This window comes from Poeciliopsis prolifica, unplaced genomic scaffold (assembly GCF_027474105.1).
Source record: "Poeciliopsis prolifica strain line A6 unplaced genomic scaffold, Auburn_PproV2 SCAFFOLD011, whole genome shotgun sequence".
NCBI classification, from domain to species: Eukaryota; Metazoa; Chordata; class Actinopteri; order Cyprinodontiformes; family Poeciliidae; genus Poeciliopsis; species Poeciliopsis prolifica.
In genome coordinates, this window is record NW_026562386.1 from 9065980 (window position 1) to 9093620 (window position 27641).

The 27641-nt window shown below is 37.8% G+C and overlaps 2 protein-coding genes across 3 annotated transcripts in view; both read left to right on the top strand.

Moving 5' to 3' along the window:
- The first annotated feature begins 585 nt into the window (after positions 1-585).
- Positions 586-24359, top strand: tent4b (terminal nucleotidyltransferase 4B). Its single transcript, XM_055037031.1, has 12 exons — positions 586-1472; positions 14570-14693; positions 17115-17161; positions 18682-18802; positions 19025-19132; positions 19301-19429; positions 19532-19742; positions 19827-19953; positions 20095-20198; positions 20289-20485; positions 20758-20904; positions 22074-24359. The coding sequence occupies exons 1-12, from the start codon at positions 910-912 to the stop codon at positions 22230-22232; spliced, it is 2037 nt and encodes a 678-aa protein (XP_054893006.1). The 5' UTR covers positions 586-909; the 3' UTR covers positions 22233-24359.
- Positions 24360-25072: 713 nt separating this feature from the next.
- The window catches only part of adcy7 (adenylate cyclase 7), a 57940-nt gene continuing 55371 nt past the window's right edge, over positions 25073-27641 (top strand). Inside the window, exon 1 of one of the 2 annotated variants that reach the window (XM_055037029.1) lies at positions 25073-25162. The gene's annotated coding sequence lies outside the window, so the exon portion shown is untranslated. The remainder of the gene's footprint in view (positions 25163-27641) is intronic. The other variant, XM_055037028.1, reaches the window with a different exon arrangement.

Sequence of the window (27641 nt, forward strand, 5' to 3'; positions counted from 1 at the left end):
TGTAAAGTGACTCTACAGTCAATTATTTTGGCAGCGACGTCATCAGCTGTTTGTCCAATAGCCTGAATGGAATCTATTAGGTATCACGAAAAGGGAGAGGCACCAGATCACCAAATAGCTAGCTTACTTAGTAATGAGATTTTCCACATTACCTTCCATGTGAAGAATGTCAATGACCATCTGCAGGTGTAATCTGCATGGTGTGGACATCATGTAATAAAAAACTTAATAGGTTTTACGTAATGTTAAACGGAATTATGGGTTTTACTTTTTTAGTACCTTGAAAAAGCGTCTTTTACGATATTATTTTTAATCCATTTCTGAGAGCATATAAGTCGTATTTCAGCCTCAATTTTATTTCTTAAGCGTAAAAAACATAAATAATGTCTGATTTAAATGAGCAGGAATATGAATTAAAAATTTATTTTCCGTATTTTATTTACGTAGAAAGAAAAATATGAAACCCGAGTTTGTTATGTAATAAGTATATTTGAAAAAAACCCGTAAACTGTTTGTTGCGTAATAGGTGTATACCCGCCCCTATTCACTCGCTCGGCGCAGCCGTAGTAGCGCTGTGGACTCCGCCATCGGGGGAAAGGCACAGAGACTCTTCGACAGACAACCCTCGCACGTTTCTAACGTCTTTAACAGCAAGTTGATCTTGTAATACTGTTTTTATCACCTGACTCGCGCTCTCGTTTTAATTACTGCGGATGAATTAGTTCGACCGCTCGGTGTATACCATTATTACCCTAGCGCGTAGTTTTTTTTAACCATAATCTAGAAGTAACGGTCAGTGGAGAACCTGAGCAGGCTAGCTAACGTTAGCTAGCGACCTGGCTAGCTGCACACGAGCTGAGCGCTGCTCAGTGGTGGGGTGGGGGGGCGGTTTGCCTACAGTGGCGTTTGATGGATCCTAGAATCGCCTGGTTTCAGCCAGAACAACGGGGACCCGCTAACAACCTGTGGATGCAAATTTGGGAGACGACGCAGGGGCTCGGGTATTTGCACGTCAATAGCAGCTACTCCACGGGATCTCAGAGTACTCCGAGCCTGAAACCAATCGTCAACAACGGGGCGTCGGGAGCCGTCCTCACTTGCAGAAACGGGACGGTCGACTCGCACAACGGTGGTGGAGACGTCAAGACTCAGGGGATGTCTACCTCAGCGGGGGTTGGAGAAATGACGGAACAGCGGGACTTTATACCACTGGACACCAACAGCAACCACAACAACCGAGCCGCGGGCAGGGGCGGTGTCGGTGGAGGGGGGCAGCAGGGCAGTGGGGTTTCTGTGCTTTGGAGGGGACTCACGGACGGACACCCCAACAAAAGAAAGAGAGACAATAAAGCTAGCACTTTCGGATTCAATTCCAGTCTCTTGAACAATGGTTGCGGCTCTAACACGGAAAGATATGAAGGTTACACGGGCACGCCTTGGAAAGTCAGGAACTACTCTGAAGGAGTTGTGGGGTAAGAGTGAGTCTGTTGAAGTTTAATTTGGCTGAGTTGCAGGTGATCACTTGCTGCTAAAAGAGAAGCTCTACAAATCAGTTTTCATTGTGTTAGCTTAGCGCTGGAGCATAAACTAGTATGTTTACGATTAAAGGACAAGGGGAGAGGCTGTTTGTCTCACCCCACCCACTGGCTTACTTCCACATAATATGTCAACTTTAGTTTATTTAGCTGATGAAAAAGTGACTTCTGTTGAAGTTTAAATAGGAGACCTCTATATGTCTTCAGCTGCATTTACTATGAGAAACAGTGAAATTCACTCTTTAAAAGGGAAATTCCACATACAGAAGTTAGTGACTTGTTGAGGAAGCTGTTAGAAATACTGCTGGCTTTTAACTAGTTACATTTTTTGCTTCTCATAAATGGTGTATTTCAGGTGAGTTGAAAAACAGCACTTCTCAAAATTAAAAAGTACCACATATAAAATTAAACCTTTAAAGATGTTGCATGGTTGGTTAACTTTTCACCAAAAAGTACACATACCATACACGACTGCCTGAAGTATGTATGTAAAACATACAAAACTTAAAAAAGAGCTGCTGAAGAATAAAATGAAACTCCTTATTCTGCATTACATGCAATTGGGTTAACATTACAAGATACACAAGAATGCAGTGGCATTATTGAGCACTATGGCAAGACAAGTGACTTGATGGATCAAGACATTGATTCAAATGCATTCAAGTTGCGTCCAAGTTTTATTGGGTTCAGACTTACATGTTTAATCCAAAGTTTGACTCCGATAACCTCAGAGCCATCATGGACACGACCATAGAAATGGATATCAAGGCTGACAATAAGAATAATCATATTCAAAATGTTGCAGGCACAAATTTGTTTACATGCGTTCAGAAAATTTCCATCAAACTTTATTCTGTCTATATTTGACACTGGCCAAAAAACTGGCATTCCAGTCGCATCACCTTCAGTAGTCGTACAGTTTCCAATACAGAGGCTTTGTCAGTTTTTTTAGCTTGCAGTACTATAGCAAAGTGCAGTTTCTTACTTTCTTGTTGTGTGTTGGTTTTTTCTACATTCATAAATTGACTTTACAGAAAAGTCTGGTTTGTACCAGACGTTAGAGAATTTTCTGTTTCTTTAGCCTTTGCAGGCTAACATCTTAGTGTTTATTATGTAAAAAAAAAAAAAACATGGTGTAACATGGCTAACAATTCATGTTTATATCTGACCAAGTCACATTCAAAGGAGCAGTGGATAAGTAAGACTCTAAATTGTCATAGTAGGGAAGTATTTTAGAGAAAACTTGTGGCTGGAGATACTTTTATGATTAAAAGTCAACACATTTAATCCTGATTTAATTAAATTTTTTGAAACAGCTTTGATTAGATTTAGGCCAACAATAGAGTGATTATATTTAAGTAAACAAAGGAACAGATCCCAGGCCCGTTGTTATCTGTATTGTTATTTTAACTAGTTACTACCAACATGAATTGTAGAATCTGCAGTTGTCTGTAGTGAAGACCTCACTGCTACTTCAGAAAAAAGTTTTTGTATATTTTTGTTGATGTAGCAATATTAGTCATGGGAATAAATGATATATGTGTAACACACTGCTAGTAACAACTAAATGCAGTGTAACAAATTATTTTTTATGAAGTTGTAGAGATGGAGACTTCAATGAATCATCCTTTGAGGTCATGTTTATTATGCTGATATAGTTCATAGGAACTATATCAGACAACAAATGAAATAAGAGTTATTACTAAGGACCACTTTGAAATGTAATGTAGATGTCAGTGAACAATGTAAGGAGAACAAGTCACACTTTGAAAATAGGACAAGAAGAAGATGGCTCTGGAAACAGTCTGGCTACAAGACTCCTAACTCTCCTAGATATTTGCATCACGTGATCGGCCGATAGCTTTATCAATGGTTAAGGGACCACAGACCACTGATTTAAGCTCACAGATAGAGCTCCACTATACATCACAATGTCAGTGTGCACAATATTAACACAGCAAATTACTCATAGAAACTGTTAGCTTATAAACTCCCAAGTGTCACAAGCTTACACGTAGAATGCTAATAGGATATTCAACTTGCTGGATGGAGTCTCAATGCGATGAATGCCCACATCTGACAGGTCAGAGTGGCCAAGAAGCAAGAGTGAATGTATCAATTAGAAGGACAGAATGGGAGTAATGGAAGTGTAGACTTCTAATAACTTGTAGCAATCAAAAGTTTTTAGCAATATCACATTTGGTAAATATCACATTTTGTAATATCTTGCAACCCTATTTTTCTTTTAAACCTAGGGGTGGACAATATATCACCTTCAACATTCAATATTGACCGATGTTTGTCATTTTTTAACATATCTGTTACGGTCCATTAGGTGAAACTGGGTTTTGAAGGAGCTGGTCTTATGGTTTTTGTTTAGTTAAGTGATTGTGATTCAGCACAGAATTATGGGGCATATTGGCCACAACAGCAGCATTGAATCCACACAAATTTGCATATTAGTGCATTCCTATTTAAAACAAAATATTGTTCCTATATATGCAAATATAAAACAGTTATGCATACAAATATGTATTTTCTATGAACTTGGATTGCTAAATGATGAAAACTTTCAGGTTTGAGGAACTTCTTTCTGAGTTTAGAGAGTGTGCTTCTACCTTTCAAACTTACTGCTGCTTCAAAAACACTTTAATAAGGCTGCCCAATCAACTTCTTAATATAGTTATTAAATCTTGAATCATAATAAAAGCTTCTTGCTCCAGATCAAACAAATCTGCAAGGCAAGGAACTTTAAAGAGTGGCTGTCAACAAAAGAAAGTCTTAATGTAAAGTTGTAGTCTGTAGTTAATAATGTGAAAATTTGATTTATGCTTAATTTTTGTTGCAACAGATCTTTTAGAAAATACTTTTAACATTCTGGATGACTTTTAGCATAACTTGTTGCTGTGTTTATTAACTTAGCTGTTTATAGTGTCATAACTGTGGAGAAAGTTTTCATGGGTGCGGCTCTGAAATAAACATTTTTCTCTCCTCTTCTTCACTGTTAAACATGTGGAGGCAAGCAGAACACAAGAGTGTTGCGTTCAGCCTTTGGCTGATCCTCATTTATAGTAATATGGGAGCTTTTGTTTGCATAAGGACATTCTTTACTGATAAGCTCTGCTAATACCAGAACCTTTAGCTAACAGCTGGGATCACACTCAGCCACCAGCTGGGATCACACTCAGCCACTGAGTACTGATGGCCTTCAGTACTCAGGCAAGTCATGATGTCAGCACAGTCTGAGACATTGCCACATTATTTTAAAATGAACGAGTGATGAGATACAGTATGTATGTGAATATGAAAACAAACTTTGCTGGGTTAGAAGTGATATTGTTTTGGTAATGATACGAAAGAACTTCAACAGTTGGGGCGAACAGTGATAAAATATTTTTAGATGAATGAAGAAATCAGCTACAGACAAATGACAGTCTTGCTACTTCAGACGTTACATTTAAGCTACAAGGTGAATCAGAAACCTGGGATACCAATGCCATTCAGTGGTTTGCCACAAAATGGCACAAGGCATAAATGAATGTATCCTGTTTCCAATTATTTTTAGCTCAATCTGAACCTTGTATTTAATACAAAACATAAATATAGCATTCTCCCAAGCAGAATACAACACTGTGGAGTTGAGCCGTTTTGGGTTGGGAGTAAATGCAAATAAAATGAACAAAAATATTGTTCATACATGACTGAGTTTGCTATTTACAAGAACCAAGAAGTGTGACATGGGAGTAAGTTAAAATGTGCTTCAGCAGGACAGTTTGTACTCTATATTTGGCCATGTGGCTTGGAGAGAGAGGCAGAGGCATTAGCTTATTTGTGTTTGACTCTCTGCCAGACTTTCTGGAACTGGGAAGGTCCAAGTAAGCAGTGTTTGCATGCTCCACACAGCTCGACTTCCTCTGAACAAAGCCAACCCTCTCTCGAGACAAACCTTCGCTCCCTCGTCCTTTTCTGACCAATCGCATTTGGAGCTTGAAAGGAGGGCTTCCACCTAATTTTCTAGACTATTGATTGGGATTTTGTTTAGATTCTTTATATGGACACAGTGAGTCTTTATCCTGAGAAAGATGTGTCCCCCTTTTTTTTCTTGCTGATCCCGGTTTTCTAATTTAGTGTGTCTGATTGTAAAGATGAAACAATATGACCCACTGATTTATCCTATTTATAAATATTTTTGATAAATTGAATAATTTATAAATGTGAATAATTATAATTCTTTTTAAATTTGAAAACAGGCTTAGAATGATACAAGAGAAGGTTACTTCAAATGTAATGAAAAGTGTGGTTGATTGTTCAGCGATGAAATGTCCCAGAGCATGGTTTTATTGGCTTGTTATTGTTGCTTTTTTAGAGATTTATGACACCCAGCATTAACATGCAGGCAACACCTCTGCTTAAAGCTGTTATATTAAAAATGTGCTTAACACAGAGGCTGCAGTATTTAACATCTGTTAGGCCCTCCTTTGTTTTCTTACTCGCTGACTGATGTTCAGACAATGTTGGAACATCAGAACTGCGGATCAATCTGGCCCCTAAAACCAGTGCAGGTAGACCACTACCCTTTTGCTATCCAATCAGTAATAGGTTAATCCAAAGACAATCAAAAGCCCTTGCTTTGTCCGAATTTAGGGTCTGCATCCTTCAAAGGACGGATTTGTAGGCCGATTATATCATAGCGTGGCGACAAGTCCTGTCCGAATTCGAAGACTCCTACACATGCGGCCTCCAAATGCGTCCTGCTTTTCCCCAGATTTGAAGGATGCGTCCAGTGTTGACCTAAACGGCCCACCATATCCCATAATTCATTGCGGGTTCAAACCGGATGTTCAGGCAGAACAACAATGGCAGTGAAGAGCGGCAAATTATTTTATGTAACACTTTAAATGACACAACGTGATTTTGTTTTTTAGGCGAGAATGTAAGTGCATAAGTCTCAAATATCTGCTCAGTTCACAAAAATATAACCTGCTCTGATATTTTTGGACATGTCTGCTCCTGCTGCATTAATAGACAGCTCCCTCTTACCAGCTTCCAGCTGGCCGGGCGCGACTGGTTCGGTATACCAGAGGACTCCTGGCACATTGTTCTAAAAACTCCCGCTAGCTTTCCCTAATGAGTGGAAGTTAAACAGTGACATTATTCGGACAGGTCACATCTAGTTGTAAAATGTTTGGTTTACTACAGTATTTAATTTATTCTTGAGCAAATTGATTTGATTGATTAAAGTTAAGCCTTCAAACAGTAGTTTTATTTAGCTGTAATGGCTTATCCGAGATTTGGAGAGAATCATATTTGAAAATGAATAATTAGCTTATATTTATTCCTGGTGGAAATGTGCAATACGTGTTTGAACATTTTAGAATCAAACTAACAGATTTTTTTTTTTACAATGGCACAGCCTTTATTATAAAAAGACAAGAATAATACAGAAGTCAGGGTAATACATGACTAAAAAACAAACTTCAGCTCCGTAGTGTTTTTTCTTCTTCGCTGCTCTCTGCTTGCTGTCACGGTTGCTAGGCAACATGAGTAATGCTGCGGTGGGGGCGGGGACAGTTGGTGAAGGCTGGGTTGTCTGAATTTACAGCTTTTCTCTTCCGGTTTTAGTTTATTCACGGCCTTGGAAGGACCCGGTCTACATAGAATTCAGACACAGCTTATATTGATAAGTAGAAAGGACTGAGCTTTTCACATGCTGCGAGAAGTTTTTTTTTTTTTTACCTGCATGCTTTGCTATAAATGACCAAGCGAACACTGAAGAACTGCTCTGTTATTGTATTTTAATTTTAAAAAAGTAATTAAATCATTTGCATTTTTGTATGTCTTTCCAATTTTGAATAAAATATTCTTAAGGGGTTAAATAAAAAATAATGAACAGACTAAATGATGACGAAAATAATGGTTGGTTGCAGCCCTTGCAGGCAGAGATCAAATGCATGGCACCTGGAATATTGGAGTATTCCAAAAATTGCACCCAAGAAGCCATTTATTGTAATTACTGATATAGCACTGACTATCGCTGCTCTGTAGGTGCAATATTTTTAGGCTGCTACATCTGAAATAAAGCCAAAAGGTTGTTTCTTTCATTTTCTTTATTTCAGGGTTTCTGTGAGGTATTAAAAAGTCATAAAACACTTTAATGTAGAATCATCTCATTTTCTAGCCTTAAAATGGCCTAAATCTGTCCAGACTTTTCCTGACTTTATTATTGTTTCTTCTTAGGAAATTACAATCAAAAAATTCCTGTTCCCTTATCTACTTCCAGTACTTTAAGGAGACTGTATATTCAACAAGGCTGGGCTTAGGAAAACATTTCCCAGTTTGGCTCTAAAACCAGAGCTGAAAAAGCTGCCATCAGGCTTGCCTTCATTGTTTCACTGTGGAGTTTCTGAGCCTCAATTGGTAACATGAGCGTCTTCAGTCAGAAGATTAGCGGGTCATTCCTAACCCTCTGTGTGGATTTAACTTTCAGGAAGATGCTGAAACTGTTTCAGCTTCATGTGAAATGTTTTGCTAGTGCTTTTCTGTCGGCCTGTTATTTGTTGTCTCATTTCAAGACTAAGATTAGCCTGCTGCACCCCTCACAACACAACCACCTCTGCCACCTACATTCATCAGCATGTGTTCTTTGTAATCTGAGCTGTTCAGCACTTTGATCCAACAGTTGGCATCCCTGATCATTGATTGATAAAACATTAATGGATGTGTCATCTGTACGGTACAGACACCTCTGCTTTTGTTTGGGGTTGTCCTAATTTTGTGAACCAGTATTTAATGCATGACAACCCTGGTAGTTCAAAGCTGCTGTTGTGTGTTGGAGGTTCAATAGGTACAGCAGTGTCACATAACAGCTTTGTTGTAGAGTTTGGCAATGCCTAAAAATGTAAGCCTTTGTGAGAATAGGGTCATGATGTCAGTACACTTTCTAGGTGCCAACACCAAATTTTTTAATGCTAGTTTGAGTAAATTGCAACTTGGGTGACTACAACGTGAGCAGTCGTGTTTATGAGGTGTTTCTTTGTAGATAAGTATTACGTCTTGGGCATATAATGCATTTTAAATTGATAAGTAATGTTAGAGAAAATGGATATAGAGTGCCTAAGGATTTTAAGAACATTAGCTGTTCATGAGTCTATTTCAACTTAACAAATGGCTCACATTTATGAGGCGTTTCAGCACTGCCCAACCTGTTTTATGTTTGGCCTTTAGCTTATTTGTATTTTCAAAGTTTGAGCCAGCTTTTCTTCATTCCTTCTTACTTCATTTACCTCAAATTTTACCCGGCCTTTCTGACGTCTTTGAATAATTCAAATAACTAATCTTGCCTTCCAGACGAGGTGTTGCACAGTCTTCATACGGAAGAAAAGCAGGAATGTTGAAGGTCCTGCTAACTTATTTTGGTTTTTGCATAGGATTGCTCCTCAAGTATCCACCTTTCATGATCTGTGTTTAAATTTTAAATCTTGAGTGCCAAACAGCCTGTCATTTGTCTCTGGTCAAGAAACAACCGGCTTGTAGTTTAGCTCAATTTATTTATAGAAATAAAACTGATCAGGCTGTCTAATTCCAGCTGTTTCAGAATGAATGTAGTGGTAAACATCTCAGTTGTGTATTAGTTTTAGTGACCTGTTATAAGTATGTGCTATATCACTGTTCAGGACTAGACTGCAGGGTTTTGTATACATTTTAAATCAAGAGTAGATGTGATAGTTTGTATCGATTATGCTGAAACGACTAAGCAAAAAGAGTTGATTTGGGTTTTCTAGCACCATTTTAATGCAAAAATTAACTAGTTAATTTGTAGAAGGCTTTCAAATCAAAGTAAATTTAAGAAAACCATCTAAAGGGAAGACTTGATATTAAATCCATCCATATATATGGATATATATGGTTAATTTTTTCAAAGTAGCTCGCAAAACTAGGAGTTACAAAAGATTGGGTACCCAACAGTTAAAAAGAGGCAAATTTTCAACAATATTATTGGAAAAACCTGGAAGTCTCTCTAGAGATGCAACTGTTTCAATGATTCTGTAATCTGTGCAGGGTTTTCCAGTCCATGTTTGGCTAATACTTGTCTGCATTTAAGGTGGCTCAGATCCCTCCCCAAAAAAGGTAAAGATTCCCTATTCTGTGAATTCACCAATGTTTAAAAGACTCAACATTTGTTGTAGAATTACCTTGTAGCAGTTTGATTGGTTTAAGTCTTTTAGATTTTTAAGACAATTGAAACGAAATGGTGAATGATCTTTTAATTTAGCTCTAGCAGGAACCTCCAAAGCAGATGCTAAGATTAGCATAGTAATGTTTATCCAGTCTCTGTATTCTCACGGAGAATACAAATTATTCATATCTCTGGAAACATCTCTTTAGTGAGTACCCAGCATGTTGCCAAACAAATGCTCCTTCGACGCCTTACCAATCAAGTGTTGTCGGCCAGCCAGCCAGACTGCTTTTATCAGCCAACAATCATCAACAAAAGACTTCCTTTTTACTTCAGAACTGTCAGGATTGCGCATCATGAGTCATACTTCATAATGATGGGAACTACCATGGAGAACTCGTGGCATACTACCTTCCTGTTCAAAACATAATCAGGTCAACGTGAACATCAGAAATTATGCTGCATGTTTGTTTTTTGCGCTCTGATTACAGAAGAGGCTATACTATTATTGTCTAGTGGTGTGGCTTGGCGAATTGTGTGAAGCTTCTTCTAAAGTATACATTAACCTGGGCCGGACAGTGTAGTTGAAAAACGTAACACAATGTAAGCATTTTATATCAGTATAATTGATTATTTTTTTGGTTTTAAATATCTGAAATACTTCCTTACTGGAGATATTATCTTAAATTTTTTGTCCACAGTTTTCACTCCATGGGTTATTTGTAAGCAGTTATGAGGCACAGTGAGGAAACCTGGAACTGCTGCTGCAAGTGACTCAAAAGGTTGTTGCTAGGTAACCAAATAGTGGGTTAATTGATCCCTCTTATTTTGCTTAGCTGGCAGTGAGAGGTTGAGTAGTTCCTCTGCCTACATCCCCCAGAATGCTATGCGGTTGTGGATCAGAGTTTCATGAAATGGAATATTCCATCAGACAGATTATTTGTAGATATTGATCATGTATCTATCACAATATAACAGTTCAGTATGTTGCCTCCTAGATGTTTTGCCTTCAAGTAGTGAATGTGTAAGATGACTGAAAAGTACAATAATTTTTAAAACATGTTTTAAGTTTGCAAGGTTTGAGGATTCCATGTGATATCTTATTACTTTAAAATGAACATCTTAGATTCCTTTCTTTTTAATCTGAAAATATAATACATTAACACCATAATCTCGTTTTTATACATTTTTAATAAAAAAATCATGAGCAGATTGTCTGAAGTTCAGTGTTGTAATAGATGTACTTTGACAATGTTTTCTTTCTGCTTCTGTAAGGTTTTAAACGGCTCTTACTGAAGATTGCATAACTTTACTACAGCAGTATGGGATTGACAGATAAACCGTGCCACTGTGCTCTGAAGGCAGGCTTCACAGCTACAATGTAATGTGATCCGTGAAGGTGGAGCATGGGTCGCTCTTATTACATGAGGACAAGGGAGCTGTCGTTCCCTGTTTACTGTGAAATGAAACCTACTGATTGTGGAACTCCCTTCCTTCCTTAGACTATCTGTGGTCCAAACGAAACATTTTAAATAATACACAGAAATCCTCTGAGTTTAAACAACAAAAAAAAAAACAGTTTTTATATTTTAAAATTGTTTACGTTACAATTTTTGTAATGTAAATGTTTGCTCTGGTTATTTGTAAAACTAGGTAGCCTCATGTTACCTGGTTTGGTAAAATGAGTATTTGATCGGTCTGCAGATAATTTGCCTGTTGTGAACTAACCAAGCAGATTGCTTGTGAAACCATCCTTTGCTCTGAGCCATGAGAAGTTGGCATGCGCTCTCCCTCTGCTCTGAATCACAATGAACAGGCAGATCAGTGCAAGTCTCCCAGCTTTATTTGGAGCTGCTTGGAGCTCAGACAGAGCGCAGCCCTCTGTTAACAAGTAATAAAGATAAGAAGGACCTTTTGCTGCGTAATTGTTGTATAATAAAAACATGTCACATGGGATTGTGGTCACACCTTGACGCTCCCACTTGAGCTTAAAAGTTGACAGCTTGGCAGTAGCGATTTAGTAAAATCAGGTGTTAACTTGTTTGATGTTGCAATTAACATTTTTTAAAATGTTTTATAGCTTTGTCTTTTACTTTTAAGATGTAGATTTTCATATTTGATTTTACTGCATTTTCAAACATTGGCAACTCATCCTCAGATTTTGGTGCAAGTTAATGTGGTGACATTAGGTGGTTGCTGCAGAGAGCAAAAATCGCCAAGTCGTCTGGAGGCCTGAACTCATTGAGATGCTGCCATGTGACTTACTTTTATGTATCTGTACCTACTAAAATGGCCAGTGAATCTATATAATATCTAAATATTGTAGCTCAAATGCAGCACATTAAACTTGCAAATGTTGTAAAGGCAAAAAAAAAAAAAATCACCCAACTTCTAACAGCAAATACAATGTAGATTTCAGTTGCTAGGTTTCTTTTACTCTGAAATGAAACCAGTGTGTGTGTGTGTGTGTGTGTGTGTGTGTGTGTGTGTGTGTGTGTGTGTGTGTGTGTGTGTGTGTGCGCGCGCGGGTGTACAATGGGGATTGGAGTCTGCAGTGTTCATTGAGGAAAGAAGCATCTTTAAAGCTAAAAGTTTTGTAGGAGCTAGAAGCAACAACATAGAACTGAAATGGTTTCATATGATACTTTAACTTATGTTTATTAAACATAAGTTACCAAACTTATGTTAGGTAACTGCAGTTTTGCATCCTTTGAGCCAAATCTAGAACATAAAAACAGGCCATCTGTCTGATGACTAATTCTTGTAAATGAAGTTAACCCATATAATTCAGTTTTCTTTCAAATTAAATTCAAAACTGTTTTTCATGTTCTGCATAGAATGAAACTCACTTACTTGGAGTTTACTTTTTTTTTAGTTTTTTTTAATGAACTTTATAGAGTAAGTTAGTGAATGTTCTCACGTGTTCTAACTTGTGTATTGCTCTAGGCCTCATAAGCTAACTCATGCATGTATGATGTTAATATGAGTCGACTCATCATTGAGTTCACTTGTTTGTTGCATATCACCTGGAAAGATCAAGAGGTAAAGGGAAAGTGCTGAATAACAAATTAAGTATCTGATTTAGTTATCTGAGTTTCTTTAACTTTGAGCAGGCTGTAAAACTCTGGCCTCTAATGATAGCAAGGCAAACATCTATAAAATCAACATACTCGTGGTTATCAATGCTTGTTAGTTTTAACAAAAAGCGTGCTTAATTCTGCTGCTGTTTTATATCATAGTTGTGCTTTATTAGTTTGAAGTCTTATGAATTTTTCCACCAGCATTTTTTACTTAAATTCAATTTAGCTAACTATAGGAACAGAAAAAGCCTGTGAGAAAACATCTAGGGAGCAAAATGCACAGTGCTCTTAGGGTTATAATCCAAACAATTTGTGTTTATAGCTTTGTAGGAGTTTGACATGTACAACTCTGTGGTATACATAGCTTCTGTGTCCTTATTTCACTCACACCAGCAACATATCTGACATATTTAGAAGGCGTAACGACCCTGTTTTTTAGTCCTTATGGCTGTGTTTGTGTTCCTTTTTGACCGCCCACACAGGCTTGTCCCTGCATCCATGAGCATGTAGCCAAAACTGCTCAGTGAAAAGGTTAGCGCATGTGGGCACAGCGACCCGTCCCAAGGACAAATGTGGAACCCTTCTGTTGCGTGCGTCTCTCGAGTCCAGATTCTTGTTGACATTACATGAGGACACAGCATGGGTTTTTTGTTGTTTTGGTTTAGCCTGGTTCTTTTTTCAGAATTGCACAAATGTCTTTGTACAAGAGAAGTCTTTGTTTCCTGTTTCCTAAGGAGAGCTGCTGTCTGGTACAAAAACATTCTTATTTTCTGTAATATTAACTTGCTAGTCAGTCAGTGAAGCTAATTTAAACAAGTGTTTGTTGGAAAAGCTATTTTTCAAGAAAATAAGTGAACTGGTTTTATGGATGTTCATAAATCTTCTTAAATGTTTAAAATACATTATAGAGGCACTTTATTATTTTTCCAGAGTAGGGGTTTTCTTTAACTTTGGATAATTAAGTAAAACAAACAACTTGTTTTTTTTTTTTTTTTTGGAAGAAAAACTTCCCTTTTTTCCAGAAAGGGAAATTTATTTTATATTGGCCTTGTGTAATTTAATTATATTTACTCATTGTCCCCATGAAGAAACGAAGTGGTTCCAGTTAGTATAAACCAATATGAAAATAAAAAGTCCAGTCTTCAGAATGCCAAATATGATTAACTGGATTTGGAAATGAACAAAAATACTCCTGATTTCAGACCTGTGTTGTCTCTTCAGATGTCCATCATGCATTGTGTTTGTGTTGCTGTGCTAATTTAACAAATTCTTACAGAACATACAAAAAAATATTTATGTACAAAGTAGCAATACTGGCAGCACCCCTTGTACCGCTGCATGGTATCGGTAGAACACTATGTGGTTTGATGCAGAAGTTTGATGGAAAACAGTTGTAACTGGTTTAAAATTAAGAAAATAAACTCAAAAACTGTATACCACAAATGCTTAAGTTGACAAATTATTATTGTCAACATCAGCAATTAACTTGACTTTGTCAGGAACACTCAGTGTCTGACTTTTAGCACCCACTCTCTGTAAGGGGCTCAGAAGAGGAGAGCACAATTTCTGTGAAACACAGGAAGGCAGCTCCAGTTGCATCAGCTTAAATCAGTGTCTCATTTTGAGCAGTGCTGCATTTGTTATTGCCAAATATTTAAAGTTCCCGTTTTGCGTTTCGAACTGTGAACACATGACTGTGTCTCTAGTGTGCGTCTGTTTTCACCTGCCTCCACTTCTGTCATTACAGTGTGCTTCCTTTTCCTCTATGTGTTTTGCAGCTTGCATGAGGAAATCAAGGATTTCTACGAGTACATCTCCCCACGGCCAGAGGAGGAAAAGATGAGATTAGAGGTTGTGGACAGAATAAAGGGAGTCATCAAGAACCTTTGGCCCAGTGCTGAGGTAAACCTCCCCCCCCTTTTTTTATGCAGCAATCGCCCACACCTGCTTGCTTCAAAGGAATAAAATGAACAGTTTGAACCATTGGTAACTTATTATCGCTGACACAGTTAAGTACATTGCCCAGGCTGCACAAGTTGACTACACAGCTCTCAATTACAACAGCCTACAGTGCTGTCAGGTTGAATGTGCTATCAGGCCACTAGCAACAAATGTCCTCTGACTCTTTATCTCTCTGCGCCACAGTTCTGTTTGGCTCAAACTATCAGTACCACCTCAGGCATTATTGCATTTACTGACTTTGATCTTGCTGATAGAGCAGCAGGTTTCTAAGTGTGTCTGCTGTGGGCCTAAAATAGGAAGCGCAGTACTCTTTCAGTCTTGGACAGCTTTGTGTCTGTGTTGATTTCTCGCCGCTGGGAGCAGCGGCAAATGTGGCTGTCCAGTTTTCAGTGCTTGCTTAACTCTTTAACTGTCACCCTGAAAACGCTAACATGTTATCCAATTAGTCCATGAAGACACCAGCAGTTAAAGAATTAACTTGTTTACAGACATGTCTGCTATTCACTTTGCAAGCTGACACTGCTGAGTGTGGTATAGCAATTATAAGATACGTTAGCTCTACTAATGCAAATTAGGAATGGGCAAAATGGACTTGATGATTTCTTTAGATAGTTGTATGGCTGTGACTGCATGACACAGCAATCAAAGCCCCACAAGCACAAACAGTGCTACTAAAAAAACACCTATTTACAATAAGTTGATTTTAGGACGTCAGTCACAAAAGAAGTGATTTTTGTCACTAAAATGCACACATGTACTAAATTTAAAAATTGATTTGTATTTATCAATACTTTTTCATTGAACAAACAATGGAGAAACATTGTAAAATTAACAATGCAAACTACATAAACTGTTTTAGTTTTTTTTAATGATTAAAAGATTATGAATTGGAATTTATTGTGCTAATAATAAATCAAATTCTTATAAGAAATTTTATCACAATGAATAATAATCCATACGATAAATGCCCACTCCCCTCTCAATCCATCCATTAGAAATTTGCCTTAAGGATTACCGTAATTTCCAGACTACAGGATATTCTGGAGCATAAGTCGCAAAAAAATGCATTATGAAGAGAACAAAAACGGTGCCATTGTATTGTGACTGAGAGGGGAAGTTCACAAACCAGAACCTACCCAGAAGAAACAGAAAAAGAGGCCCAGAAATGTCTGCTAGCTCACTCACAGGCCCAGCTTAATGATTTCAGGTGATCTGTTTCCACATTCCCATTTTTTGACTTGTCTGATGGGGAGATCTCAGCACAACAACTTATTGTTCACACCAAAAGGTCACTGAGACAAGAAGGCAGCTGGTTCTGGTTCTGTTTGTTTGATATCGATGTTAGAATTTGTAATCTGGTTATATGACAGAAACGCAAAGCAAAAAACTTGCAGGAATTTTACAACAAATTAGGCCATTGCAGAAAATTATGCAGCGCAAACAAACTTCCATTCCAACTGAATTTCAACATGTTTATTTGCATTTTTGTAGTCAGGCAGAAGTCCTGGAATCAAAAATGGGGAATAGTGTAAACCATATAGACTTTTTTTTTCCTACTACATTCTTGGAATAATTATGGTTAATTATGGTTTTAATAATAATTATGTTAAACCTCTTCTTACCTAAAACTGGATGGAAGTGGTAAAATATGCAGTTGTTGGTGAAAGATGATATTGCGTTCACTACGCTCTGATGCATTGCAGCTAAGTTGAAAAAGATTGCCCTAGACCTGGTACTGACTGACTGTCGGATAGACGAGACACAACACGGCTAATCTTTGTCACCATGCGGAGTTACGTCACAGTTCATGGAAGTCTGCTGGACTCGGTTTCATTCACAATCAGCTTAGGGTCTTTACATGTGACTGAGCTGTTTGCTAATGTGTGCTAGCATGTGGTGATGTGGAGAAAAGGTTTAGGGAAGTAGGGTCAAGGCTTAGGTCTATTTGTGCACTGCGACATGGGTGTTTCAAAGGAAACAAGAATATTTTTGTTCTCCCAGTAGCTTGCACATTAAGAGATTGTTTTTGTGGTAAAACATCCCGATAATTTTGGTTATCATAAGAAAAAAAGCAACAAAGCTGATAATGAACTATACTTTTACATTAGCTATTTCTTAAATCTTCACTTCCTGTTTTTCCTGGGCAGTTTTGACATCTTTTGAAAATTAGGTTTTGGTAGACAGGAGTAAAGATTTAGTTTTTCCCTTTAGTTTAAATTCTTGTCATATCTTAGCTTAACAGAAAAAGTCAAAAAAATATATCAAACAGTATTTTATGTTTGATATGATACAGTACTGTCCTCATTAAAAACAAATATTGTCTAAATAGAAAGTAATTTTTTTATTTTTTTTATTTTTTAGGTCCAAGTGTTTGGGAGTTTCAGCACTGGCCTTTACCTGCCAACAAGGTAAGCAAGAGTCAAATGTATGGAAATTCTTCTCGCAGAAGAATTCAAGCCGAGACGTGTCGTTGACTTTTAACCAAATCAGGTTTGCGTCTCAAAGAATTAATTCCTGTAATAACAGATAGGGTTAGAGGTTATAATGAGAATGTGAGCTGAAGTTGATAGCTGCAGCGTGTTTGCAGATGAACTTTAAAAGCGGAACGATTGTTCACAGAATGCATCTCATTTTTTCCTCATTTACTGCTTCTGCATCAGTTCCATGCTCTCACTCTTTTTATCCCATTTACTGACCAAAATGTGGTTAAATCAGCTGCTCCTGACTTGATCATAGCCTGATATATCTCTAGACAGTGGCATGTTGATGAGGAGGAAGACAGTGATGGGGGTGTTTTTATCTTCAAAAAAGAAAAAAGAAAGAGTGATTGAATGAAAAAAATATATATACATATAAAAGAAAGCAAAGAAAAAGGAGTTGTCTCAACCCAGGGTGAGGCTGGATTTGCATTTATCAAATGTCTTTTGCTGATCATTTTGATGTGTGCATAATCTTGATGTCTCGCACTTCTGTAAGCAAGAGGGAAATCTAGGTGTAAGGGCATTTTTAGTGAATATTCTGATGATTGAACATGTCAAATGAACACATAGGTTTAATTTAAAAATATTTATTTAATACTTATGTAGAATAATTTGGCAAAAATACACTAGAATTTTCTACTGCCATTATCTAGCTATCTATCCTGCATGTGCTACAGTTTCTGATTTAAAAAAAATTCCTAGAGTGGCCTCTGCTGGTCAGAGACTACTAGAAGACAATAATCGCTCCCCCCTTCATCCACAGTTATTTATGTGGAATCTGTGGATCCGTGGCAGGTTACTGGATAATTATTATGTAGGATTAAGCAATTTTGTTGTTCTACTGCAAATATTTTACGCGTTTATTTAATAGTGTCAAAATACATATCTTTTATAACGTTTATTGAAACATATTTGTCAATCTTTTTGGCTCTTATTTATTCTGGCTAGATAAGTTCAGAATCACAGCTTTGACAAACAGTTTTGCTTTTAATTTTGCAGAAGCTGACAGATTTCACTAGTAGCTACAGAAGAAAGTTGCACATTTTCTCCACAAGAGGGAACCAAACCTTCACTCATAACAACTGAAGTTCGCAGGATATATTTAAAGTGTCAGATAGAAACAATTTGAGGAATATGTATACTAGTTAAATCTATTAAAAGATACAACATTATATAATGAGTTTAATGAGTAAACAAAGGAAACTTATGATTCTTTTGTTTACTGTTGGATTTCCCTCTATCAGAGAACATTTAGTGTATTTATTTCATTCCTTAAAATAAAAGAGCAGACTCACTTGAAGTTTGAACATGCAAGAGAGATCTCAAAACCAAACCAAAAATCAGTGTTCATCAGTGCATCTGTGGTATCAGAGAAGACTACTTTATGATCTTTTTATATCTTCTGTTTGTTAAGCTAAACATAAGCTGTACTCTTTCTTTCCCTACAGTGATATTGATCTGGTGGTTTTTGGAAAGTGGGACACACTGCCTCTGTGGACTCTGGAGGATGAACTGCGAAAAAACAATGTTGCAGATGAGAACTCCATCAAAGTTTTGGACAAAGCGACGGTAACATTTCACTCCTCCAAAAAGAAAAAAACAACTACAAAATAAAACTGTGTGATCTTGTAGTTTGCATACTTTTTCTGAAAAAAAAATCTGGCATATTTTGCTTATTTTAGAATGGTTCCAATTCTGCTTTTGTTTTCAGGATTCACCTTAATCTAGATCTAACGAAAACATTCTTCCACTGTCTTTCATTGTGAGTTATTTTTTTTGTCTGTTTTTTAGGTTCCCATCATCAAACTTACTGATTCCTTTACTGAGGTCAAAGTGGACATCAGTTTCAATGTGAATGGAGGTGTTAAAGCTGCTCGCCTCATCAAGGAATTTAAGGAGGTAAAATCTGCAGCGTAGGCGCTATGCTCAGCTGTGACGCGGCTCCTGGATTCACTTTTGCAACTTTTGATCACCTGTGGAGACATTGGCAGGATTTTTATTACAGGAGACATAGTAGGAGTTTAAAATTATTCTATCTTTTTTCTTTGTCTATTTTTTCACCTGCAGAAATATCCTGTCCTGCCTTACCTAGTCCTTGTGCTGAAGCAGTTTCTACTTCAGAGAGACCTCAATGAGGTTTTTACTGGTGGAATTGGTTCCTACAGTCTCTTCCTCATGGCCGTTAGCTTCCTGCAGGTTTGTTTTGAAAATCTAGGGATTTTCATTCCCCAATCCTCCCTAATTTTCTCTTTACTCTCTGAATATTCACCTATTGACCTGCTTTTGCTTTTTCCCCAGCTTCATAACAGGGACGTTTCTAGCCCCAACATAAATATTGGTGTTCTGCTAATTGAATTCTTTGAGCTCTATGGTCGCAACTTCAACTACCTGAAGACAGGCATCAGGATAACAGACGGTGGTTGCTATGTTGCCAAAGATGAGGTTCAGAAAAACATGATGGATGGATACAGGCCTTCTATGCTCTACATTGAGGATCCTCTGCAGCCAGGTGGGAACATGAAACAACACAACAGTAACAGAAGGATGTTAGAATGACCTAATTGACATGTTGTCTCCGTCTTGCTATCAATAGACAATGATGTTGGCCGGAGCTCATATGGTGCCATGCAGGTGAAGCAGGCGTTTGATTATGCCTATGTTGTCCTCGGCCATGCTGTGTCACCCATTGCCAAGTACTACCCCAACAATGAGAATGAGAGGTAAGGTGCTAACAACAAACATGCTACTCATACACTACAGAATACTCCTAAGTATTCTTAGAGGCTGTTTTCCTTAGCAGTCCTAATTTAAAGAGTCTATCTTTGGAAATTAACTATTTTTCTCACTGTTCCTAACCTCAGTATACTTGGTCGAATAATCCGAGTGACTCAGGAAGTGGATGAGTACAGGGAATGGATCCGAAAGAACTGGGACAGCCAGTCTCAGAATGATCGCTCTCTCAACAGTATGTATTAGATGTACTTGTTGCAACAAATATTATATCACTCCATTGATACAAGCTGCAGGTACAACATGTCCCTCTCGTTTTCTATAGGAAACGACGTCAAATTACTTGAGTCTAAACAGCTTGACGAGTGCAACAACAACTTCCCAGATGATGAAGATGTTGTGGTTCTTCCTTCTGCTCCTCACAGCAAGTCCTCTTCCAACACTTCTTCTCCACTCCCGTCTCTGGGCTCGTCTCCTTCCTCGTCCCCGCTGTCGCCGTCTTCCACATCCTCCAGCGATGCGGTCAGTTTCCGTCACACTTAAATATCATGTAATCAAAAGAAGGAGCAAAGATAACTTGATTAAATATAAAATACAGATTCCAAATGATTTCATTTGTTAGAGGCAAAAGCTATCCAGATGAAATGGGCCAATACAAAATTGTATTGGCAGGATACAATTGCACAGTCATAGACTGAAAGACTGTGACAAAAAAAAAAAAAAAAACAAAGCAAAAAAGGTCAGTAAGAAGGAAATGCTTCATGTAGATTTGTGTTGTTGTTGGTTTTCTTTAGGATTCAGATGGTACTCCATGCAAGACAGTCAAGCAACAGCCTGTCCGAAACGTTAGCACACACAGAGAAAAGTCTACAGTGGTCAGTAATCACCGCATACAGAACCACTCTACCAGCACTCCACCTGCAAGCAACAAAGGAGGAAAGGTATGCTTCGTCTCAATTTTCTGTTGATATAAAAAGGTCAGGCGGAGTAGTTCCATATTCCTCAAGGTTTTGTTTTAAGTTTTTGTGAGTTTTTTCTTGAATTTTAGTTGTTTTGGGGGTTTTTTAGAGTTTCTATTTTGACCTTTTGGAAAATTATTTAAGATATTGATTTAGTGAGTTAGTGGAATGAAACTGTGTCTTTAGGTATGCCCTAGGATATACCCTTCCACTTATTATTTTTGTCTTCAGGTATCTTAAGGAGTTGCGTTACATAGCAGTGAGACTATGTTACTATAGTTCAGCAACTTAAAAAAAACACAGATGGACTTTTTACTCACCTTAAATGCTCAGGTAAAACCCAGTTCATATTGATATGTTAATGATCTACCCACATCAACTGTGACGTTGTGATTATTGCTTTCTGTGTCTACCATTCTTTGCAGTTGTAGCTAGTTATCTCAGCCTCTCAATGTCTTTTCAGTCGTTGCTTTACCTGAAGATTTTTAGGATTTACTCATCTTGTGAATGGGAAAATTGTCCCCTGACAGTACTCCCACTGTTCTACAATTTCTGTCTGTCAGCTATGAAAACTGCCACACAGTTAGCTAAAAAACCCGAGGGCCAGTTGACGATAAATCAGAAAATGACCGGCTTAGAACATTTGTGTTTTTACTGTTATTTAGTTTAAGAGTGAAGGTATTCAAACAAGGAAGCGGATTACACCCGAGTAGACACATTCTGCCTAGCAACAATTCCTGATTGACTAATTTTTCACTCAATACAAAATGAGTCACATGGGAAAGCTGAATAAAAACATAAAAAAAAAATTGTGACAGCTGCTTTACTGTCCTCAGACTATGATACATCTCTGGTTTAACCATTGAGTTTCTGAGACAAATTTTTCACACACCTCAATCAAATAAGCAGGTCATTAACTAGACAGTGAAGAACTTGACTACATGGAGAAAAAGTAGGATATTATTTAGACTTTTGTTTCAGATGTGTTGAGCCAGAAACAAATTTGAAGGTTGTAGGAGTTTGTCTTTAGTTTGTCATTGGGGGTCAAGGACAAACTCAGTCCTTGACCTTCAAGGACTGAGTTTGAAACCACTGTCCTGTCCTGCTTCAACATCTGATTGTTGCTTTGTGCTCTTATGTGATTTTTCCAGGCCAGGATGTCTCGTTCCAACAACAAGAGCGGCCACCACGGCCAGCAGAACTCCTCCTTCAGCTCCAAAAGTCATCAGAGCAACAAGCCACACCACCAAGGGAACAGCAAGAAGAGGAAAAACATACGAGACTCTACACAAGAGGATCTTTGCAGATAGGGGTTTGTCTGCTAATCCGTGTTGTCACCGACAACCATCTCCCTTCCCCTCCTCTACATCCCCGTCTGCAACTGACTATCCTATCCCACTTCTGCTGCCAGAGGGGGAAGTTGTTGGTTTGAAAACCTCTGCAGAATCGGTCACCCATTTTTATGGTGGCAGGTATTTTCTAGCAGAAATAGGAAAAAAAAAGTGTTATTGACCATAGGTTTAATTTCTTGGAGCTGAACTGAATCACAGACACTCATCTGCTTTCCAGCAGCTTTTACAAAGTAGTTATTCCTTCCCACAGCCAGCCTCTTGTGCCTCCTTCTCTCAAGGATGGAACAGGTTGGATGTCTGGAAACTCCACTGGAGCAACATCTGGAACTGTCGGCTGGGAAAAAAAAAAAAAAGGATCAAAACTATTGTGCAAAAATGTTAAAAAAAAAAAAGTAGAAATTGCAAAATGTACAAAAATATAATGCTGAAAAACAAACGTACACAGATTTTCTTTTAAAGCTGTTCACTTACAAATCAATCAGTAAGAGTGGGAAATAACTTGTGCATGGGATTTTTTCTGTTGGTTGATTCTACTGTTGGATTAATCTGTTTTGTTTTGTCCAAACAGATTGTACAAAAATTTGTACAAAAACAAGCATATGCAAAAAAAAAAATGTTAACACAAGTTTCATACGATGTTTTTACAAGATTTCCTGATTGAAGTCACAAACATGCACATCTATTCCTGTTCCTGTTAGGCCAAAGCCAACAGGTGGTTTGGATCCCATTGCCAACGGAAATCATCAGCATCCACTTTTACTCCTGGTCCCTGTTTATGATTGTGCTACTGTGTTAATATTTAGCCTTGAGAGATCCAGAGCTTAGACTACGTCTCCATAGATGACAGAGAGGAGCTCTGTCGCATCAAGCTTAGTAGCACTACCACACCAGTGTAAAGGCTTTAAAACTGCAGATTTAAATATATATTTGTGGTGATAATGGTTTTATGAAAAATCCTAAACTTGAAATGTGTCAACAGTTAAACTATGGGGGGTGGGGATAATCAGTTTATTTGGTAATCTACCTATTACAGAATCGTTTGTATTCGTTAAATGTATTTATTTTTTTATTAATTACATGAACATAGTACGGATAAATGTATTAACATTAGAGCCCATATCTTCAAGTCCTATTTTTGAAATAGAATATGTCATAGGAAGGTGGGGTGGGGTAGGAACAAGCATTCAGGTACAGTAAAATATCACCTTTTATTGTTTTTGTTAGACTTTTCTTTTTTTTTCTTTTTTTTTTTTTCGCTGTTGAGTGACCAAGTTTCTTTTGATAATTGAAGAGACCATTTTGTAGGTCATATATTGAGAAATTTCTTTTAATTTGTGGCTGGTCTATCTAGACTAAAAAAGGGAGCTTTTTTTGCCTTTTGTTTGTTGATTTTTGTTGTTCAAATTTCTAAAATGTCATGGCTGCAAACACTTTACAAAATGTCAATTCTTTCTGTTCTGTTGCTGCAGTACAAAAAATAACCTGTAGATGGAGGTATAGCTCTAAGTCTTAATCTATACACTTTTGGCTTGTATACTGCATTTGAGTAGTTTATTTAACTATCACTTTTTGTTATTGGTCCTTTAAATGCTCATATCCCCACTGAATGGGCAGCTGCACACACAAACTCCCCTTTTAAGCTGAGTACTTGCTTGGAGGGAGTGACGCACCAAAGCACAGCTCAGTCTCTTATTCTCACCCTGAAATTACCCTTAAATTTAAATAACCAGCAATAAGCATCACCTTTTATTCTCTTCTATTTTGCATGCCTAGACAAACAAAAGCACACACAAGTCTCCTTACTGCCCATTCAAATTTGTGTTAGAAGGATAAAAGACAAACTGTTCCACCCCTCCTCACCAACCAAGGTAACAGTTGTGGTTAAAATGCAGTATAGAAGTGCAACAGGGCTTCTGATGGACAGATCAGGAGAGATGTGAACCAGATTTGATGTGCCATCTGAATGTCCCCTCACCACCTCACTTTTCACTTCAGAAAGGCTTTGAACCCAACTGAACTTCTCTGAAAAAAGGTTGTTCTTCTGCAGCTATTACAATTCATGCAATAAAAACATTACCATTACAATGTGTGTGTTTTTTATTTACCTCTGACTTTTTGTGATGTATATGTAAGTGAGCGCCATCAGTGGCGATGCAGATGCTATGACTCGCCGTTCAGAATGATGGGTTGGACTTGTCAATTGGGCCCGAGCAGGTTTTTTTTTTTATTATTATTAATTATATTACTTTCTTATGAGGTCCAAAATTAGTCTTTCTAAATTGCTGTTAGTATAAATGTGCTTGTTTATTTTTTTTTTATCTCTGTGATAGTCTGATGACCTATTGAGGGGGTCTCAATAACCAGATATAGCTACAAGCCCACCTGAGCAACATCTCAGTGGATAAGCAGATTTTCTTCACACCATTTTAAAATTAGTACATTTTCATTTTAGTATTGGGGTTAATTATCTTTTACTTCTGTTTTGACATGACTACCTAATTTTTCTTAGACCAAAGTGAAAACTACCATGATTAAATTATTCTCCACTATTAACACTCCACTTAAAAAAAAATATTTTTAATCAAAGCACAGTTTTAATCAGTGATTCTTGAGGGGCAAAAAAAAGTGTTTTATTCCCACTACAGCCTAATTGCTAAAGAAAGGGGCCGCATTAATTTAAGGTCCGCCTCTGGCCGGTAAATGGCGCACTCGGGCACGCGCGTGGGTGTCAGTGATGGAGTGGAGGAGGAGCGATGTTGCGGTGATGAGCGAGCGCGCGCAGTGCCTGATGAGGAGGAGCGCGGGGACCAAAACATTACGCGCTCAGTCTGTGTCTCCAGTGGACAGTAATGTAGATTTATCCCCCCGGTCGCTGTTGAGCCGCGCAGGTAAGACCCTGAACTCGAAGTACATAAAGTCAGAGCTATTATTTCTCCACGTGAGACCTTTTATGATGAATGCTTTTCGTACCGCCGCTGATTGACAGATTGGTTCTTAGTTCCTTACCGCTGACAGGACGTTGCAGTTTGGATATGCAAATTTGATTGTTTTAGAAATTAAAATATTTTGCCTTTTTTGAGTTTCACGGCATGCTTCTTGAAAATTTGTTTATCGACTAAACGAGAAGTTTGAAAACGAGACCGTCGCTCTCAATGAACTTGAACACGAGTTAAAATGTGGAAACGTGTTTGACGACACGCGGTATCTGCATGCAGTATCAGAAACCTTTATCTGCGTATTCCTCATTTTATCTCGCTTTTATCTCTTCTCCGGTTAAAACCGTGTTCTCATGACTGTGGAGCAAAGCGTGCGCCTTCTCTCACTAACTGAGGTGATTCCGATCCAAACGAGCATCTTCCTTCTGGGATGGACTTGGTATAAACAAAGCAGTGACATCTTACCGTCTTTATGTCGTTATCTTCTGTTTTCTTTTGCGATAGGGACCTTAAGTGCCTTCTAGAGCTAAACTTGCAAAAATAGTTTCAGCTCAAGGCAGCGGCTCTTTTCCTCGTTTCATATGTGCAGAACTGCTGCTGTCGTGTAAGAGGCTGGCTTACAATGATTCCTTCATTTTTCTTTGCATCTCTGATAAAATTTCTGATGAAAAAGTTTAACATGCCACCTCTGTGAATTTCAATCAGTTAAAATTTCAATATTCATTTTTATTAGGAATTTAATTCAAACAACTAAATTCATATAGCTGAATTTAGTGTAGCAGAACATCATATAGATGTGACACAAAGAGTTATGGATTTCAAGGTGTTTTCATTGACTATAGCCTACAGATTGTTTCTTACACATCTGGAAGATTAAATTTGGCAAACTAATTGACCTTTTTTACCTGCATGAAGTGAATAAATTAACCCATCCAAGCATTTTGAGTGGAGGGGAAAAGTGTGGTTGAAAAAAGGCATTAATACCTGATTTTATGAACACTGCATGCATTAGATAGGCCAGTAGCCATGTTTGCAAAGTCTCAAACTGTAGTTATCGAGGGCCAGAGCCCTGCAACTTTTAGATGTGTCCCTTGTCCTACACACTTGAATTAAATGGTAAAACAGCCTCACTGGCATGCACACAAGCTCACATGGCTCTGCTAATGAGCTAATATTGGAGCCAGGTGAGTTGAAACAAAGAAACATCTAGAACAGGAGTGCCCAGAGTCGGTCCTCGAGGGGCGGCATCCTGCATGTTTTAGTTCTCTCCCTGGTTTAGCGCACCTGGATTAAATGATGGCTTGTTAGAGGCCTAAGAAGAACACTGACATGCTGAGGAGGTTGTTACTACCGCCAAGGAGAGAACTAAAACGTGCAGGATGTCGGCCCTGATCTAGAAGTTGCAGGCAGGACACCGGCCCTTGACGACTGGACTTAGTTTACCTCATTGAGCAGCATTCTTCAGCTGCAACTTTTTGGATGTGTCCCTGTTCCGACACCCGATTCAAATCAATGGTTAATGAATAAGCCTTTGCAAAACCTGCTGACGTGGCAAGGATATAATTCACCTTTTTGATTCAGGCATGTTGGAGCAGGGATGCATCCAAAGTTGCAGGACGATGGCACTCAAGAACTGGATTCACCAACTCCTTTCATATGGAATCAATTGTCAAGAGGAGGATTAATAATGCAGACAAACTAAGGCACACTATCTACTTAATTTATTTATATATCAGCAATTCACAACAAATGACATCTCAAACCACTTTCCAAAACTACCAGCTGAAATTTATAAACAGAAATAGTCATTTTAATCCAATCCTTTTGAAAGATTCAAATTTATTTACATATGTTTTAGTTTGAACCTGGCTATAGAACAATACATTTTGGTTTTTAATATCAGTTAGTAAAAAAGCTTGGCATCTAAGGAAACCAGGTAACTGCATAGGTAGCAATCCTTCCTGCAAAACATTAACAAACAATTCATAGTGTGAAAGATTTGATTGTGATCTTATTTTTACAATAAAGCACTTTCTCTGGAAGTGTTCCTCTCCTGGCTAAAACAGCTGGTTGATTTGCTGTCTATTATTCTTGTCATTATGCCACAGTAGGTGCTAGGCTGCAGTTTTATTGCCAGCTTGAAGGTAAATTCATTAAATGCTTATTTGAACTTAAGAGCCTGTATCCTAAATGGATAGCACTGCTGTGTCAGTTTGGAATTAACCTAAGAGACAAAAGGCAACAAACAGGAAGTATTGTTTTGCTTGTGTCACAATCTAGCAACAGACTTTATGTAACCATTAAATGAAGAACCTGTAAAGATAAGGTATGTAATACATTCAGGTTAGTTTGTAGTCTTCTTATTCTTCTATTCATTTTATTGCTTGTAGAAGAGATGTGATGTTACATAGATTTTCTTTGTTAAATGTAG

Excerpts from the sequence above, each read along its gene's own strand:
- tent4b (XM_055037031.1), top strand. The coding sequence starts at position 910 with ATGGATCCTAGAATCGCCTGGTTTCAGCCAGAACAACGGGGACCCGCT. Across the intron at positions 19,430-19,531 it reads TGGCCGTTAGCTTCCTGCAG|CTTCATAACAGGGACGTTTC; the intron begins GTTTGTTTTGAA and ends CTTTTTCCCCAG. Across the intron at positions 19,743-19,826 it reads TGAGGATCCTCTGCAGCCAG|ACAATGATGTTGGCCGGAGC; the intron begins GTGGGAACATGA and ends TGCTATCAATAG.